General features: G+C 58.3%; 1 protein-coding gene across 1 annotated transcript; it reads right to left on the minus strand.

Annotated features, from left to right (window-relative positions):
• Window positions 1-383: 383 nt before the first annotated feature.
• Window positions 384-12,148, minus strand: INSYN1 (inhibitory synaptic factor 1). Its single transcript, XM_081228032.1, has 3 exons — window positions 11,374-12,148; window positions 10,243-10,950; window positions 384-1,137 (listed from the first exon to the last, which is right to left on the minus strand). The coding sequence occupies exons 2-3, from the start codon at window positions 10,396-10,398 to the stop codon at window positions 430-432; spliced, it is 864 nt and encodes a 287-aa protein (XP_081084158.1). The 5' UTR covers window positions 10,399-10,950; window positions 11,374-12,148; the 3' UTR covers window positions 384-429.
• Between the last annotated feature and the right edge of the window lie 533 nt (window positions 12,149-12,681).

The following is a 12,681-nucleotide window of genomic DNA, read 5'->3' on the forward strand; positions in this document are numbered from 1 at the left end:
CCCAGGACCTCAGTCCTGCATTCTCCTCCGAATTACACCAACCGTTAGCCCTGGGCTTGGACACTGCTGCTTGAGAGCCTGCCTCCTACTCATGAATCCCCTCCAGGACAAGGCCCAGGCCGGCAGCCAGACTCCATCACCGTGCTCTGGGGTCTGCAAGATGAGTCCCCCACCTCACCTACACACTTTTGGACACCCTCTTCAGGAGCCCTGCCGTGAGAAGGAAGGGAGGGTAGTTCCGGCCACACTTCCTGAGACCTAAGAGGTGAGTAGGCATCTCTGTGTCTAAGATGAGCTCTGTGAAAGCTTTGGGGCCTGTGGGGCCGGATCCTTAGCATTTTAAAATTTTATTATGACTGCATTTGTTTAAATATATATATATATTTATAGCTCTGTGTGCCCACCGCCCCCCAGCTCCCTCCCCAGCCCCTAGTTTTTCCCCTTGGCTTTCTGTTTGGTGGCCATGTAGGGCAGCACCGTCTGAGTGCTCTTGTCTGACACCGTTTGGGTGCTGCTGTTTCTTGTGACCCTTCGGGTCTGCTCGGGGACCAAGGTGGGGTCTGGGCGGCGGCCAGTCAGTGGAGAGCGCCTCGGCTTGGAGGGAGCTGGGGAGGGCTTGAGGGGACCCGCGTGGGCCTCTGTGTGGGGAGGCTCCGGGGACAGGCCCACCTCCTCCTCGCCGTCCCCCTCCTCGTCGTCACAGCATAGAGCGTGGTAGAGCACTTTGTCGCTGAATCGCACCCTCTCCCGTGTGCCCGGGGTCCGCTGGGGCTGCTGGCCCTTCACAGAGCCAGCGCTGAAGGCCTCCTCACTGGAGGAGTCCGGGGTCTCCACCCGGGGCCCGTTGGGGATGGGCATGCCGCCATTCATGAGCCGGTAGTCAGGGCCAGCCCCCGGCCGGGTCGACTCGGGGCCGTCCACGGAGTCTGAGGGGGTGGAGATGTCCAGGAAGGAGCAGAACTCCCAGCTATCTGAGAGGATGTCGGCTGTCGTAAAGTCCAGGTGGCCCAGGTCAAAGGGGCCGCCCACGCCCACCTTGTCGCTGCTGGAGGTGCTGCTCACGGTGGCCGTGGTCCAGTCATCTGGCTCCAGTTCGAAGTCGAAGTCCGAGGTTAGCTTATCGATCTGGCTCACCACCTGGCCGGGGAAGGGGAGAGGAGTGAGTGAGAGGGGCCAGGCAGCGGCCAGCATCACCTAGGTGTGAATGTGCCCCGTCCCATCCTACTACACTCCCCGGCTGATGACCCTACAGGACACGACTGGACTTGAGGTCACCGGTTTGTTTGCCCTGTTGAGGGCCCAAACTGGACCAGGGTGAACAGAGCTGGTTCCGGCCATCCCCCTGGTTCCACTCCTCAGTGCCTTTGGGGGAAGGGGGATGCTTTGCAGCCCTGCACCCCGTCCATTCACACGTCCCTCCGCCCCAAAGCCAGCTGCTCTTCTGGGGGGCAGCCCTGGTGCTCAGAGCTTGACCTTCCTTTGGTTGACAGGGGGCCATTTAAAAAGGGCTGAGAGACTCCAGCAAGGCCACCCAGTGGTCGGATGAGCAGCCCACCCACCCTTGGAGAGGAAATGATACATGGTAACTGCAAAGAAGGCTCTGGCCAGGCTTTCTGAAGCATCCTGGACCAGCCCCTGCAGTGGGTCAGCGAGTGCCCCCCATGGGTCTCCACCACCCCACCCCTATATAGCCCTGGAGCCTCCTCCATCCTCCCCTTCCCTGCCTCTTGATGAGTGAAGATCAACCCTGGTTTGATGGGGAAGGGATAAAGCAAGCATTATTTGGTAAGCAATAAGAAAACCATCCATCCTGGGCCCAGAACTGCTGGTTAAATGCCCTCAGGGGCTACAGAGGTCACTGCACCCACCTGCCCCGCAGGAGGTGAAGCCCTGTTTCATGCAGGAGGCCCTGCCTCACGACAACCCTTGCCTAGGCCACTGTCAGCACAGACATCAGCAATGAAGACAGTGAGGGAGAAAGGGAGACCCAGTCAGACAGAGGGAGAGGACAGAGCAAGGGGAGGAGAGGAGATTCAGGCCCAGATCCAAACCAGTAGAGCAACAACAACAAAAGCAAAGCGGAGGGACCAAGAGACCCAGAGACAAAGACGTAGGCAGTGAGTCATCAGGCCCAGGAGCTAGCTCCCAGCCCTCTCCAGTGCTCTTTCCCTGGGGTCAGAGAGGTCAGTTAAGTCATTAACTAATGAAGTCCCTAATTCAACAAACGTTTACTGAAGATGACTGCTGTCCAGGGATGTGCTAGGTGTTCAGCAAGGAGTGGGGGTGGTGAGTGCCTCAAAGTGCAAGTGGAAAGCAAGGGCAAAGATGGTGGGTCAGGAGGAGTCTGGCTCAGTGAGACGAATACTGCGTCAGGAGTCAGGAGGTCTGACGCTGGCAACCTGGTCAGTCGTCTTCCCTCTCTAGGTCTCAGTTTCTCAAACTGTAAGTGGGGAGTTGGGTGACTAGTTTATCTCCAAGCTTCCTTCCATCTCTGAGATTCTAGGACTCTGTATTTAGAGGAGTGACTTGAGAAGCTGTTTTGGGGTGTCAATGCCTAGGGATGCCCACTTCCCACAGCCCCAGACCAGGGATGGAAGGAACACTTGGCTGAGGCCTACGGAAGAGCTGGGGGAGTCAAGACACCTGGGTTCCTGATTCGGCTTAGACATCAAATGTTCTGTGTGTCTTTGAGTAAGTCACATAACCTCTCTGGACTTCAACTTCACTCACCACCAAGTGGGTATGATAATCTCAGGCCTGCCAACCTCACCAGGGCTTCCTGAGGAACAATGAGAAGGCAGTAAAAGGGCTTCGTGGGGGCACTGGTGATAAGAGTGATAGCATCTCCCATATCTGAACACCTACTACGTGTCAGGCTTTCCACCCACGAGATCATCATCTCCTGAGTTTATGGATGATGGGCCAGAGGCACCAGTCACCGGGGACCTGAGATTCCCGCCTCTGCCGGCCCTGCAACACTGCACACGGCTGAGGTGCTGCCATGATTTCTGGGCTTGGACAGGCAATGGGGATAGGGCTCTACCCTCCAGTCTGTCCACCCCAGTCCCCCACCCTAGAATGACCCCCCCCACTTCAGAGAAGCTCACATCCCCCTGAAACCCTTGCTTAACCCAAGCCCCACCTGAGAGCTGGTGGGAGCCCTGGCCTAGAGTAGGGGCTCTCAAACCCGGGTGCGCATCAACTCCCCAGAGTTTCCGATTCAGTAGGTCCCAGTGGGGCTCAAGAGATGCATGTCTAACAAGCTTCCAGCTGATGCTGCTGCTGCCGCTGTTGGTGCAGGAACAGACTTTGAGGACCACTGGCCTAGGGGACTGGGGATTTAAGCTGGTGAAAAATAGCACCCCAGGGCATGGCCGCCCTGGGGAGAGGCCGTGTGCCCCTGGGACAGCCACACACTCTAATTAGACTCCGCCGATCCAGCGAAGTTGCCGAGAGTCTGCTGCTGTCTGAGGGTGGGAGGATGATGGTAGGAATCTGGAGTTAAATGACTCAGCTGTGAACTCACAGGGTTGCCTGTGGCCAGGCCAGGCCCCGAAGCTGGGCTCCTAATCCCCTGTGAGGAAGATGCAGGGTCCACAGGGCAGAAGCCCTAGAGCCTCAGGCCTGGACACTCTTCCCGCCCAAGAAGCCCTTGCCGGCCACCTGCTCAGGAGGCCTTCACGTTCAGGCCCTTCCCCTTCTCCATTAGAATGCCCCTCTCTGTTTCCATCCTGGGAGAGTGGAGGGAAGGAAGGGAGGGAGGTCTGGGCTCAAGTCCCAAGTCTGCCCCATCTTGGCTAAGAGGCTTGAGAGGCAGGTGATTTCCCTCTCCATGTCTCATTCCCTCCCCTGTAAAATAGGAGGAGACACCTCTACTCGCCAGATGTTGGGGATTCAATAGGTAGGAATGTGCTTTAAACTGTAGAGTCTGCACAGCCAAGCACTTAAGAATCTGGGCTCTGCAACTGGGCCTGGGGACCCACATTGTATGCAGGGCCCGGGTCAGTCCACAAACCCTGCTGCCCGTCCCTGGTGCCTCATTTCATGGGGCCAGTTAGGAGGGCAGGAATAGGGTAGGTCCCAGGCTACCTACCTCTCTGCTTTGGCTGTCTTGAAATCTATGATTTCTCTCTGAGATTTAATAATCATTTTGCCTACATGTAATTTGGGATTGTCTTGGAGTGCAGGCAAATAATTATATACACAAAAGGAAAGAGAGGGGGAGAGAGAGAATGGAACCACGGAAATCACAGAACCATAGAACCTTGAAGCCAGGAGGGACTGGAGACACCGCTGAGACCACCCTTCCCATTGTGCTTGCTGACGGGGACTAGAAGGGGCTGAGCTGAGACTGGAAGTCAGGGGTCAAGTACGGGAATCACCTGCTCTACAAGGGAGCAAGAGTGAGCACTAGAGAGGAAGGGCAGGGCTAAGGGCTGTGACAAAAGCTGCTGGGGGCCCCAGGCCCTGTCCCAAGGGTGTCTACAACCTCTGTCCTGGCCACAGCCTCAGCTGCCCACCACCCCCGAACACTGCACCCATCCAGTCTCCCCACTGACAGCAGCTTCCTGTCCAGCTCCTGCTGCATCCAGGGAACTTCCTAATCAGCCAGCAGGAACACATCACCTCTCTGCTTCCAGCACTTCGCTGCTCCCCAAACTCCTGAGCCTCCCAAACACAACCTCACAGCTAATCTGGTCACAGGTCCTGTTCTGTCCAGCAAGCAGCCTCCTCCCTGCCAGGCCTGCCCCCTCACCGGCCCAATTCACTACACCGAGCTCACTTGTGCCTCTGGGCCTCACCCGGAATGTCTCCTTTCTTTCCCACTCATTCCCTCTCACTTCCATAAGGAAGTCTTCCCTGACCCCCAGTTGAGGACAGGTTCCCTGTGAAAGGCTCTAACAGTACCCTGCACCTCTCATTATTTTCCAGTAGTTCTCACTGCTACCATTTTGTGTGCAGATGTTATAAGGAAGCCCCATGAAGGGCAGGACTGGATCTGTCTTGCCCACCATTGCATCCCAAGTTTGGCACAGGGATTGGCACGTTCTTTACAAATATAGCTTTTGAATGAGTGGATGAGTTAAGACAGAGGGCTTAATAAAACCACTTGGGGCTTCTTTTTCGAGAAAAAGTTCCATGGGCCTGGACACCCCAACACTGCCCGCCCTAGCCTGCCCTCCAGCCGTGGGTGAGACCCCTCTCCAAAGAAAGCACTTCTGTGTTCCCTAGGGCCCCAGGACTGAGGACCCGGGAGCCCCAGAACCTGTTTGTCTCCTCCCCCTTCACCTCTGGCCCCTTCAACCCCCTTGACCAGCTGCTACCTCCTCCCCTCCCTCCCAGCTCCCCAGGCAGCTGGTTACATAACTGGGGATTCTGCATTATTTATGACCACTGATTATTTTTTAATTCTTGATTACGTTATTTATTGTCTTCCTGGAGGGCTGTGGAGTTGGGGAAGGGGTGGTGGGGAGCGAGTTGACCATGCGTGATTCATGATTTTCATCCTGCAAGTTGGCATAATTGGCCAGGGAGCTTCTTGGATCTGTCTGGAGGAGGAGAACGCAAAGGGAAAAGGGAGGAAAGGAAGGCGAGGAAAAAAAAAATAATAGGAAAAAATCCGCACAATTCTTGCTGAGCTGCAGGTGATGGAGCTGACCCACTTTGGCACAGCTCTGTGGTCCCCAGCCTCTCCTGCTCCAGCTGCTTCCCGGCTGGGACACATTTATCTCATGCCTGAACGGCCCTTGGCTTTCCTTGCCACCTCATACGCGGCGCCTTGCCGAGGTGACCGCACAGTCACCACCGGGCCTGCTCACCCCGTGAAAATTGGGTGGGCGTATCCTCCACCGCCACCCCTGGCTGTGAAATGTTTGTGCCCACCCCTCCATCCTCCTGAGGCATTCGGACCTAGGTGGGCAACTGCGCCCTTAAGTTATGTCCTACCCAAGAGTCAGTGATGATGTGAGAGACACCGGCCGATCAACACAAGAGACAGTTTTGAGCCTCCATGCTGAGCGATATCTTGGGGAGGGGGCAACCAAGGAGGAAGAGGCCAAGTAACCTGCTCAAGGTAAGCTCAACATCCAAGAGGCCAAAGGCAAGCCCCTTATCCCTGGCCTTGGGGGCTCCCAGTTGATAGGAAACAGGGAGAGCAGCGGGGAGGCAGACTCCTATCCCGAAACACAACCAGGAGATTCCTGGAGAGCATGTGGGATTCTCACTGAGGACAAAATCCAAATTCCAAACCGTGGCCTGCAAGGGCTCTGTGTAATCTGACTCCCTGCTCCCTCTTTGACTTCCTGCTTTTCTCCTAGTTCACTCCACTTCAGCTGCACTGGCTTCCTTGATGATCCTGAACACGCCGAGCCCATTTCTTCCCCAGGATCTTTGCACAGGCTGTTTCCACTGCCAGGAAGGCTCATCCCCTAAACACCACCCTCACTTCCTTTGGTTCTCTGTTCAAAAGCCATCTTATTGGAAACCCCCTTCATATCCCCATATCACTGTCACTCTCTATTCCCTTTCCTTGCTGCAAGAGGATGGGACTGCCTACTGCAGGAGGTACTAAATGGTGCCAGCCAGGAGGTCAGGGTCCTGGCTTTGACCTCCCTGATGATGGCTAAGAAGCTCATGTGACTCCAAAAGAACAAAGCCACACACAGAGTGAGGCGCTGGCCAGTGCTAGAATATTTCATTTATAATATCTAACAGATATGGAGTGAGTTTTGTGCCCATCACTGTGCTAAGTACTTGATATATAATATCACATTTAATTCTCACAACAACCCTGGGGCTGGGGGGTGGGGTGGGGAGTGTAAAATTTGTTATCCTCATTTACATGGGAAAACAGAAGCACAGAAAGGTAAAGAAATTTTCCCAAGTTCACACAGCTAGGTAGGGGGCAAATCTTGGATCTGAACCAGAGACATCTGGCTGTGGAGCCCATGCTCTTAGCCCATAGGCTGTGCTGTGTCTCCAAATTAAGATCCACAGAATTCTGAGGAGCTTAGAGAGCCTGCTGGGATTGGCCTGGCCTTCTGGAGTATTGGGGAACCTAGGAGAGATGAGGGCTAATTAATGATTGACCGTCATATCCCTCTGCAGCACAATTTTAGCTTTCAAAGCATTTACATTCCTCACCTCACTTAGTCCATTAAACTACTTTTCCCATTCATGGGATAGAACTTGTTGCTCATCGCCTGGGAGACCAATAGCAGAGCTACAGCAGGGGTTTGGAAGGGTAGGGGAGGTATGGACAGGAAACGCCAAATCCTTTAGGGGTGTGAGTAGGTGTTGGCCCCCTTACCGCATGCCAAACCCTGATGAAACCCTAAGATCACACTGAGGTGAGAATGATCATCATCCCCATCTCAGAGGAGCAGACTGAGGCTCAGGGGCCTGGGAAGGGAGTGCACTGGTGTCCCTCGTCTTTCTACGAACTTCAGGCTGTATGCTCAAGAGGGTAAGGAGAGTCTGCCACGATCAGTGGTGTCTGGGGCTGGGGAAGGGAGCAGCAGAGAGAGGAGAATGACAGAAGGGGACACAGCTAAGCCCTTCCTCTCTGCTGGCCTTGCTCCTTCATCAAGCATCTTGTGCTACTCCCCCGCAGTCTTGCATGTGAATCTTGTCTTCACATCTAAGTGCTTTGCCCCCGTGGCATGAGAACCCCATTGGTGAGCCCTGAGCTGGTACTGCCCGGGGAGTGGGGTGTGATGAGGGAAAAGTGTCTGCCACCCTCTCGACCTTGGGTCCATCCATACCCCCAAGGGAAAATGCCACACTAAGCTACTGAGGAGCGCCTGAGAGATCCAGCTTTACGGCCCCCCGTGGAGGACCAAGATGCAGGTTCCAGGGAGCAGGGGGACTGAAACCCTTTACTCCAAACCAGAGCTTGGCGCCCCCCACTCAGTAACTGCATTCCTGACGAATTCCATCCAACAGGAAGTCAGTTATGGCATCTATTCTCCTGTCTGGGCTTCCCAGAGCCTCACCTGCCTTCTACAACACTTCCTCTGCCCATCACCCCATGTCCAGACCCTGCCTGGGGGATGGGGGAGCTCTGAGGCCTGGTGCCCCCTCCCAGCTGGGTGCCATTGGCAGCGGGCAGGCTGTGGCATACGGGGTAGACTCGGGTTGCCGTAGCAACCTGCCAAAGTCTTGGGTGGAGGCACATGGCCTACAGGGTGTGTGGGGGGAGGGGACTCATCTCTCCCTGTCCTAGCTCAGGCCTCTAGGCTGCAAATCCTGGGAATCTGAAGCTCTGCTGTTCGAGACATGGGAGTAGGTGAGTGTGTGTGCTGGGAAGGGACATCTAAAAGATCTGCAAATGAATCCTAGCACTTCTGAGCTCCCTGCCTCACCCCTAAAGGGTGCTCCTCAGAGCATCACAGCATGAGCATAAGGTATCACCTCTAGAAGACCCCTGTGAAAATGCAAAGATATCAATTAGCCCACCTGCTGAAGCCCCAGGATAGGCAGCAGGAACCTGAGTTCTAGGCTTAGTTCTGCCACTGGTAGGCTGTGTGACCTTGGACAAGCCCCTATCCCTCTCTGGCCTCAGTTTCTTCAACAGCAAACAAACAGGGATGGTCTGGATGACCTGTGAGACGCCTTCAAGCTCTGGATGGCTATTCAGGGAGGGATGGCAGGTGCCTGGAAGATGCTCAGTTGGGAGTAGGCTCTGAGCTTATTGAAGCTGCCTCCCAGGCTTAGAGTCAATCCTGGCTCTTTCTGGGCAGGCTTGCTGGGGCATAGGTCCCATGCCCCTGCCCAAGACTGAGACTCTGGACAGTTCCCATGGTCCTGAGAGAACCACAGAGCATCTGAAATAAGATGGGGGTGGGGAGAGTCAAAGAGGGGACTGTAGTCCTCTGGACCAATGAGGTTGGGAGAAGAGGGGTTGCTCAGGGGCATCTGGCCTTTGACCTCCAAACTATATTCTCAAAGATGTTCAGTCCAGACCATGGCCAGCCCAGCCCATGGGAAGAAGCACCACACTTCTCTCTACCTGCAGCAATAGCCATTCCCACCTCCTGAGAAAGGACTTCCTAGTACGCTCCTCCATGAGGCTGCCTCTGGGCAGAGGGGCTGCCCTGCCCAACCCCTGCTTCTGTCCCAGCATTTCCACAACCCCCTCTACTCCGAACATGACTCCCTTCCAACACCCTCTGCTCCTTGGCTCTCAGGCCAGGCTAGAATGCCACTTTCCCAGTCAGGATTTGGTCCACCATCACCCCCTCTCCCCAGCCTTCCTAGCGCCCCCATCTTCCCCACACAGCTGGCTGGGGAGAGCTCAAGCCCGTAACTCCAGTTCAATCACTCTCCCTGTCATCTCTGCAGGGACCCTGGTTACAAGGAGTTGAAATTTGGCTAAAGCCCACCTGGCTGGTGTAATGGCACCCAGCAGGCAAATTTAGGCCAGCGGCTCAGAACGCTGGTCATGCATTTTGGGCTCGAACACAGCCCAGGGGGCAGGGCTGAGGACATGTGTACCTCATTACCCTAGTGATGTGGGAAGCAGTAATTAAACCGGGCTCCGCTTAGAGAGACAGAGAGGGACACATATCCTCGGATCTCTCGCTGACTTTTCAGCCTTGGCAAAAAACATTCAGAACTGTGGGACGGGGATGCATACCTTCAGAGGAGATTCCTGCCCCTGCCAATGTACTGATACCCACTAGCAGGCCCCTAGACCCATCCCCACCTCAGGGCAGGGAAGACATAGCTGGCTTTAATTTTTCCAGGATCAAGGGTTCTAAGTATCTGTGTGATCTCTGGGGAATGCTCTGAGCTGGGCCTTGAGCAGCAGGGACTGCCTCAGTAGAGCCATCCACACTCTCCCAGGGCCCTTTATAAGCCAGTCAGAGTCTGGGAGGCAGATGGTGAGGTCAAAGGTCAGCTTGGGTCCCAGAAGAATGTCTTCCACTAAGAGGATGCTGTGGGATTCAGTCCTTACTGGCCACCGTGCAGCTCTGAACCATGGGCCCACAACATGCTGCCCAAGCAGTCTCAGGATCACTGAGGCCCCTCCAGCCCTGGGGTACAATGAGATCTTCAGCGAAGCAGATTTGGGGAAAGAAGAACAAGGAGAAGGAGGTACCCAGCAGAGTGACCCAGGTGCGCACAGCTTTGAGCACGCACACACACACACATACACACACTTAAACACATACGTGTGAGTACGTTTCCTGGGCCAGGCCCAGGAAAACCGGTCTAGGGGCGGCCTGGCCCCTCACTTACCTCCCTTAGCTCCTTGGCCACCTCCTTGAGCTCCCGCAGTATGTCCTCCAGCTGCCCAATGACCATCTTCATGCGCTGTCGAATCCGCTCTCGCTCGCCACCACTGCTGGGGTCGTCACTGGGCTGCCCGAGGTCCGGGGTGCCCCGAATGTTCATCCTTTACCACGTGGCCGCAGGCCTGCCCATACTCCCCCCAGCCGGGCACACGCTGCGTCTGCCTCCACGGAGCCCCCCTCAGCTGGGCAGAGCTCCACATCTTAACGGCCCCCTAGCCCACCCTGGCCCTGGGTGGCCCTCACCCAGCCCCTGCCCCCTGCCACCCCGCCTCCTCTACCTCTGGGTGGGGAATGGGACACCCAGAGGGAGACAGAGTCTGACCAAGGGGGGTCAAGGTGAGGACACAGGAGAGCAGGGGGAGGGGCCTTGGGTCTCAGGAGTGGCCTCTAGGACTTGAAGTGCCTGTGGGTATGCTGAGCTGGACGCAGAGGCAGGGGGATGACTCTGCAGGGACTAAGGGTAAGAGATGCCCTTGGGATGGGCGGAAGGCAGCAGTAATCCCCTCACAACTCCTAGGAAATTGCAAAAGCAGAGGTCTCGAGATGCAACTGACACCTCCAGAGGGATGGTGGCTGGGGTCTTCCAGATGTGAAGGGGGCTCCAGATGTGGGTGGCTCTGGGAAGGGAGCTGGATTGGAGGAGGGCAGCCCCCTGCAGAGAGAGCGAGCCTGGCGTCAGCCCTCCCAGGTTGCAGCACCCGCCGCCGGCAACGCTGCTGCCTTCCTCCTCACCCCAGCCTGCACCTTTCCTCGCTGGGGATTTGGTTTTATTTATTTATTTTTTTGTAGGAGGGATGTTGGAGGCAGATGCTCTATAGCACAGCCCCTCCCCTAAAGGGAAAACAGGAGCCCCTGCTTTAGAAGCTGAAGTCCTCAGCCTGAGATGGGGCACCCTGCCCTGGCTCTCCCCAACGCTCCCCAACCCCAGTCAGGCCTGGCCCCGCTGGTTCACTGGAGGGCCTCTCCAGACATCCATCCTCCCTCCTAGTGCCCCTGGGGTGCCCTCCTTCCCCGCTGGACCTTCCCTTCCCCTGCCCCGCCTTCCGTGAGAACCCCGCTCCGCTCCCGGACTCACCAAGTGGGGGAGTGGGGGCACCGGCCTTCCTTCCGCGCAGCGTCGGGGGCCAAGTCCCAAGGCAAGGTTGGGGGGCCCCCAAGGCTCCCTAGGGCGGGCTTCTCTCTCTGGACCCTTCGGTCCTTGGCCTCAAAGAGGTCCTCAGAGCCGCCACTGGAGCCATCTGGACGGTGGGAGGGGGCGGGGCCTCCACGCTCCAAGGAAGAGGCCAGGAAAAATCTCTCCCAACCCCCGCCAGGCTCTGGTGGGGAATGAGCAAGGGTCCGGTGGGTCCGGGGCTCTGAGGCCACAGGTGAACCGGGCACAGGGCGACCGAGGCGACGCCGGTCCGGTCTCAGCACGCAAGCCAAAGTCTGAGGGATCGGAGGGCGCCGGGATCCCTTCAGCCCACGCCCGGCATTCCCGGGGCTCGGCACCGTCCTGAATTCGCTCTGTCCAGTCCAGATCGGCCGGCTCTGGGCTCCGCCGGGGTCTGCCCTGCCCTGCCCGGAGTGAGCTGGCACCCGTGGGCGCCCGAGGCACGCTCAGCCCGGACCCCGAATGACCGCGCTCCGGCACCTTTGGCGTCCGGAGCGGCCGCGAGGGTCCGCTCAGTCTAGCCCCGGGGTCCTCCGGGGGCGACAACGCTCCCGCGGCTCAGTCCACGGTCGGAAAGGTCCAGAATCGCCGGGCCCCGGGGGGAGGGGCGGTGTTGGCCGCGGGGACCAGGTCCCCGCCGGGCCGGGCCGAGGGACAGCGGGGCAGGGGGCCCGGCCGGGCTGGGTCTGGCGGCCGGGCGCGGGCGGGAGCGGCGCCGGGCGGAGGAGAGGAGGCGAGAAGAGCAAGAGGAGGAGGCGAGGCGAGGCGAGACGAGGGGAGGGAGCGCGCGGCGGGCCCGGCGGGCCGGGGCGCACGGGGCTCGCAGCCTCCGCTCCGCTCCGCCGCCTCCCGCCCGCTGGCCCTCGGCTCGCAGCCTGGCCAGCCCCCGGGCGCCCGGTTGTGCCGGTGGGGCCACCGGGCGCCGGGTCGGGCTGGGCCTCCCTCGGCCGCCTCGCCCCGCCCTGCCCCGCCGGGCTCCGCGGGCCTGGGCCCGCTTCTCGAGCGCCGCGCCGCCCGCGTCCCGGCCGCCCCCGGCCCGCCCCGCCCCGCCGCCCCCCGCCGGACTGGCCGCCCGGGCGGGCGCTGGCTCCCTCAACGGCCGCCCGGCTTGCTCGGCTCCTCTCGCCTCGGCGCTGTCAGGGAAGGGGCCGGCCCCGCGCGCCGGGAGGGAGCTTTTAAAGCGACACACACGCCTCCCAGCGCCGAGCGCCGAGCGCGCGAGCCGGGGGG

Source organism: Mesoplodon bidens, assembly GCF_964165515.1.
Source record: "Mesoplodon bidens genome assembly, chromosome: 3".
Classification (NCBI taxonomy): domain Eukaryota; kingdom Metazoa; phylum Chordata; class Mammalia; order Artiodactyla; family Ziphiidae; genus Mesoplodon; species Mesoplodon bidens.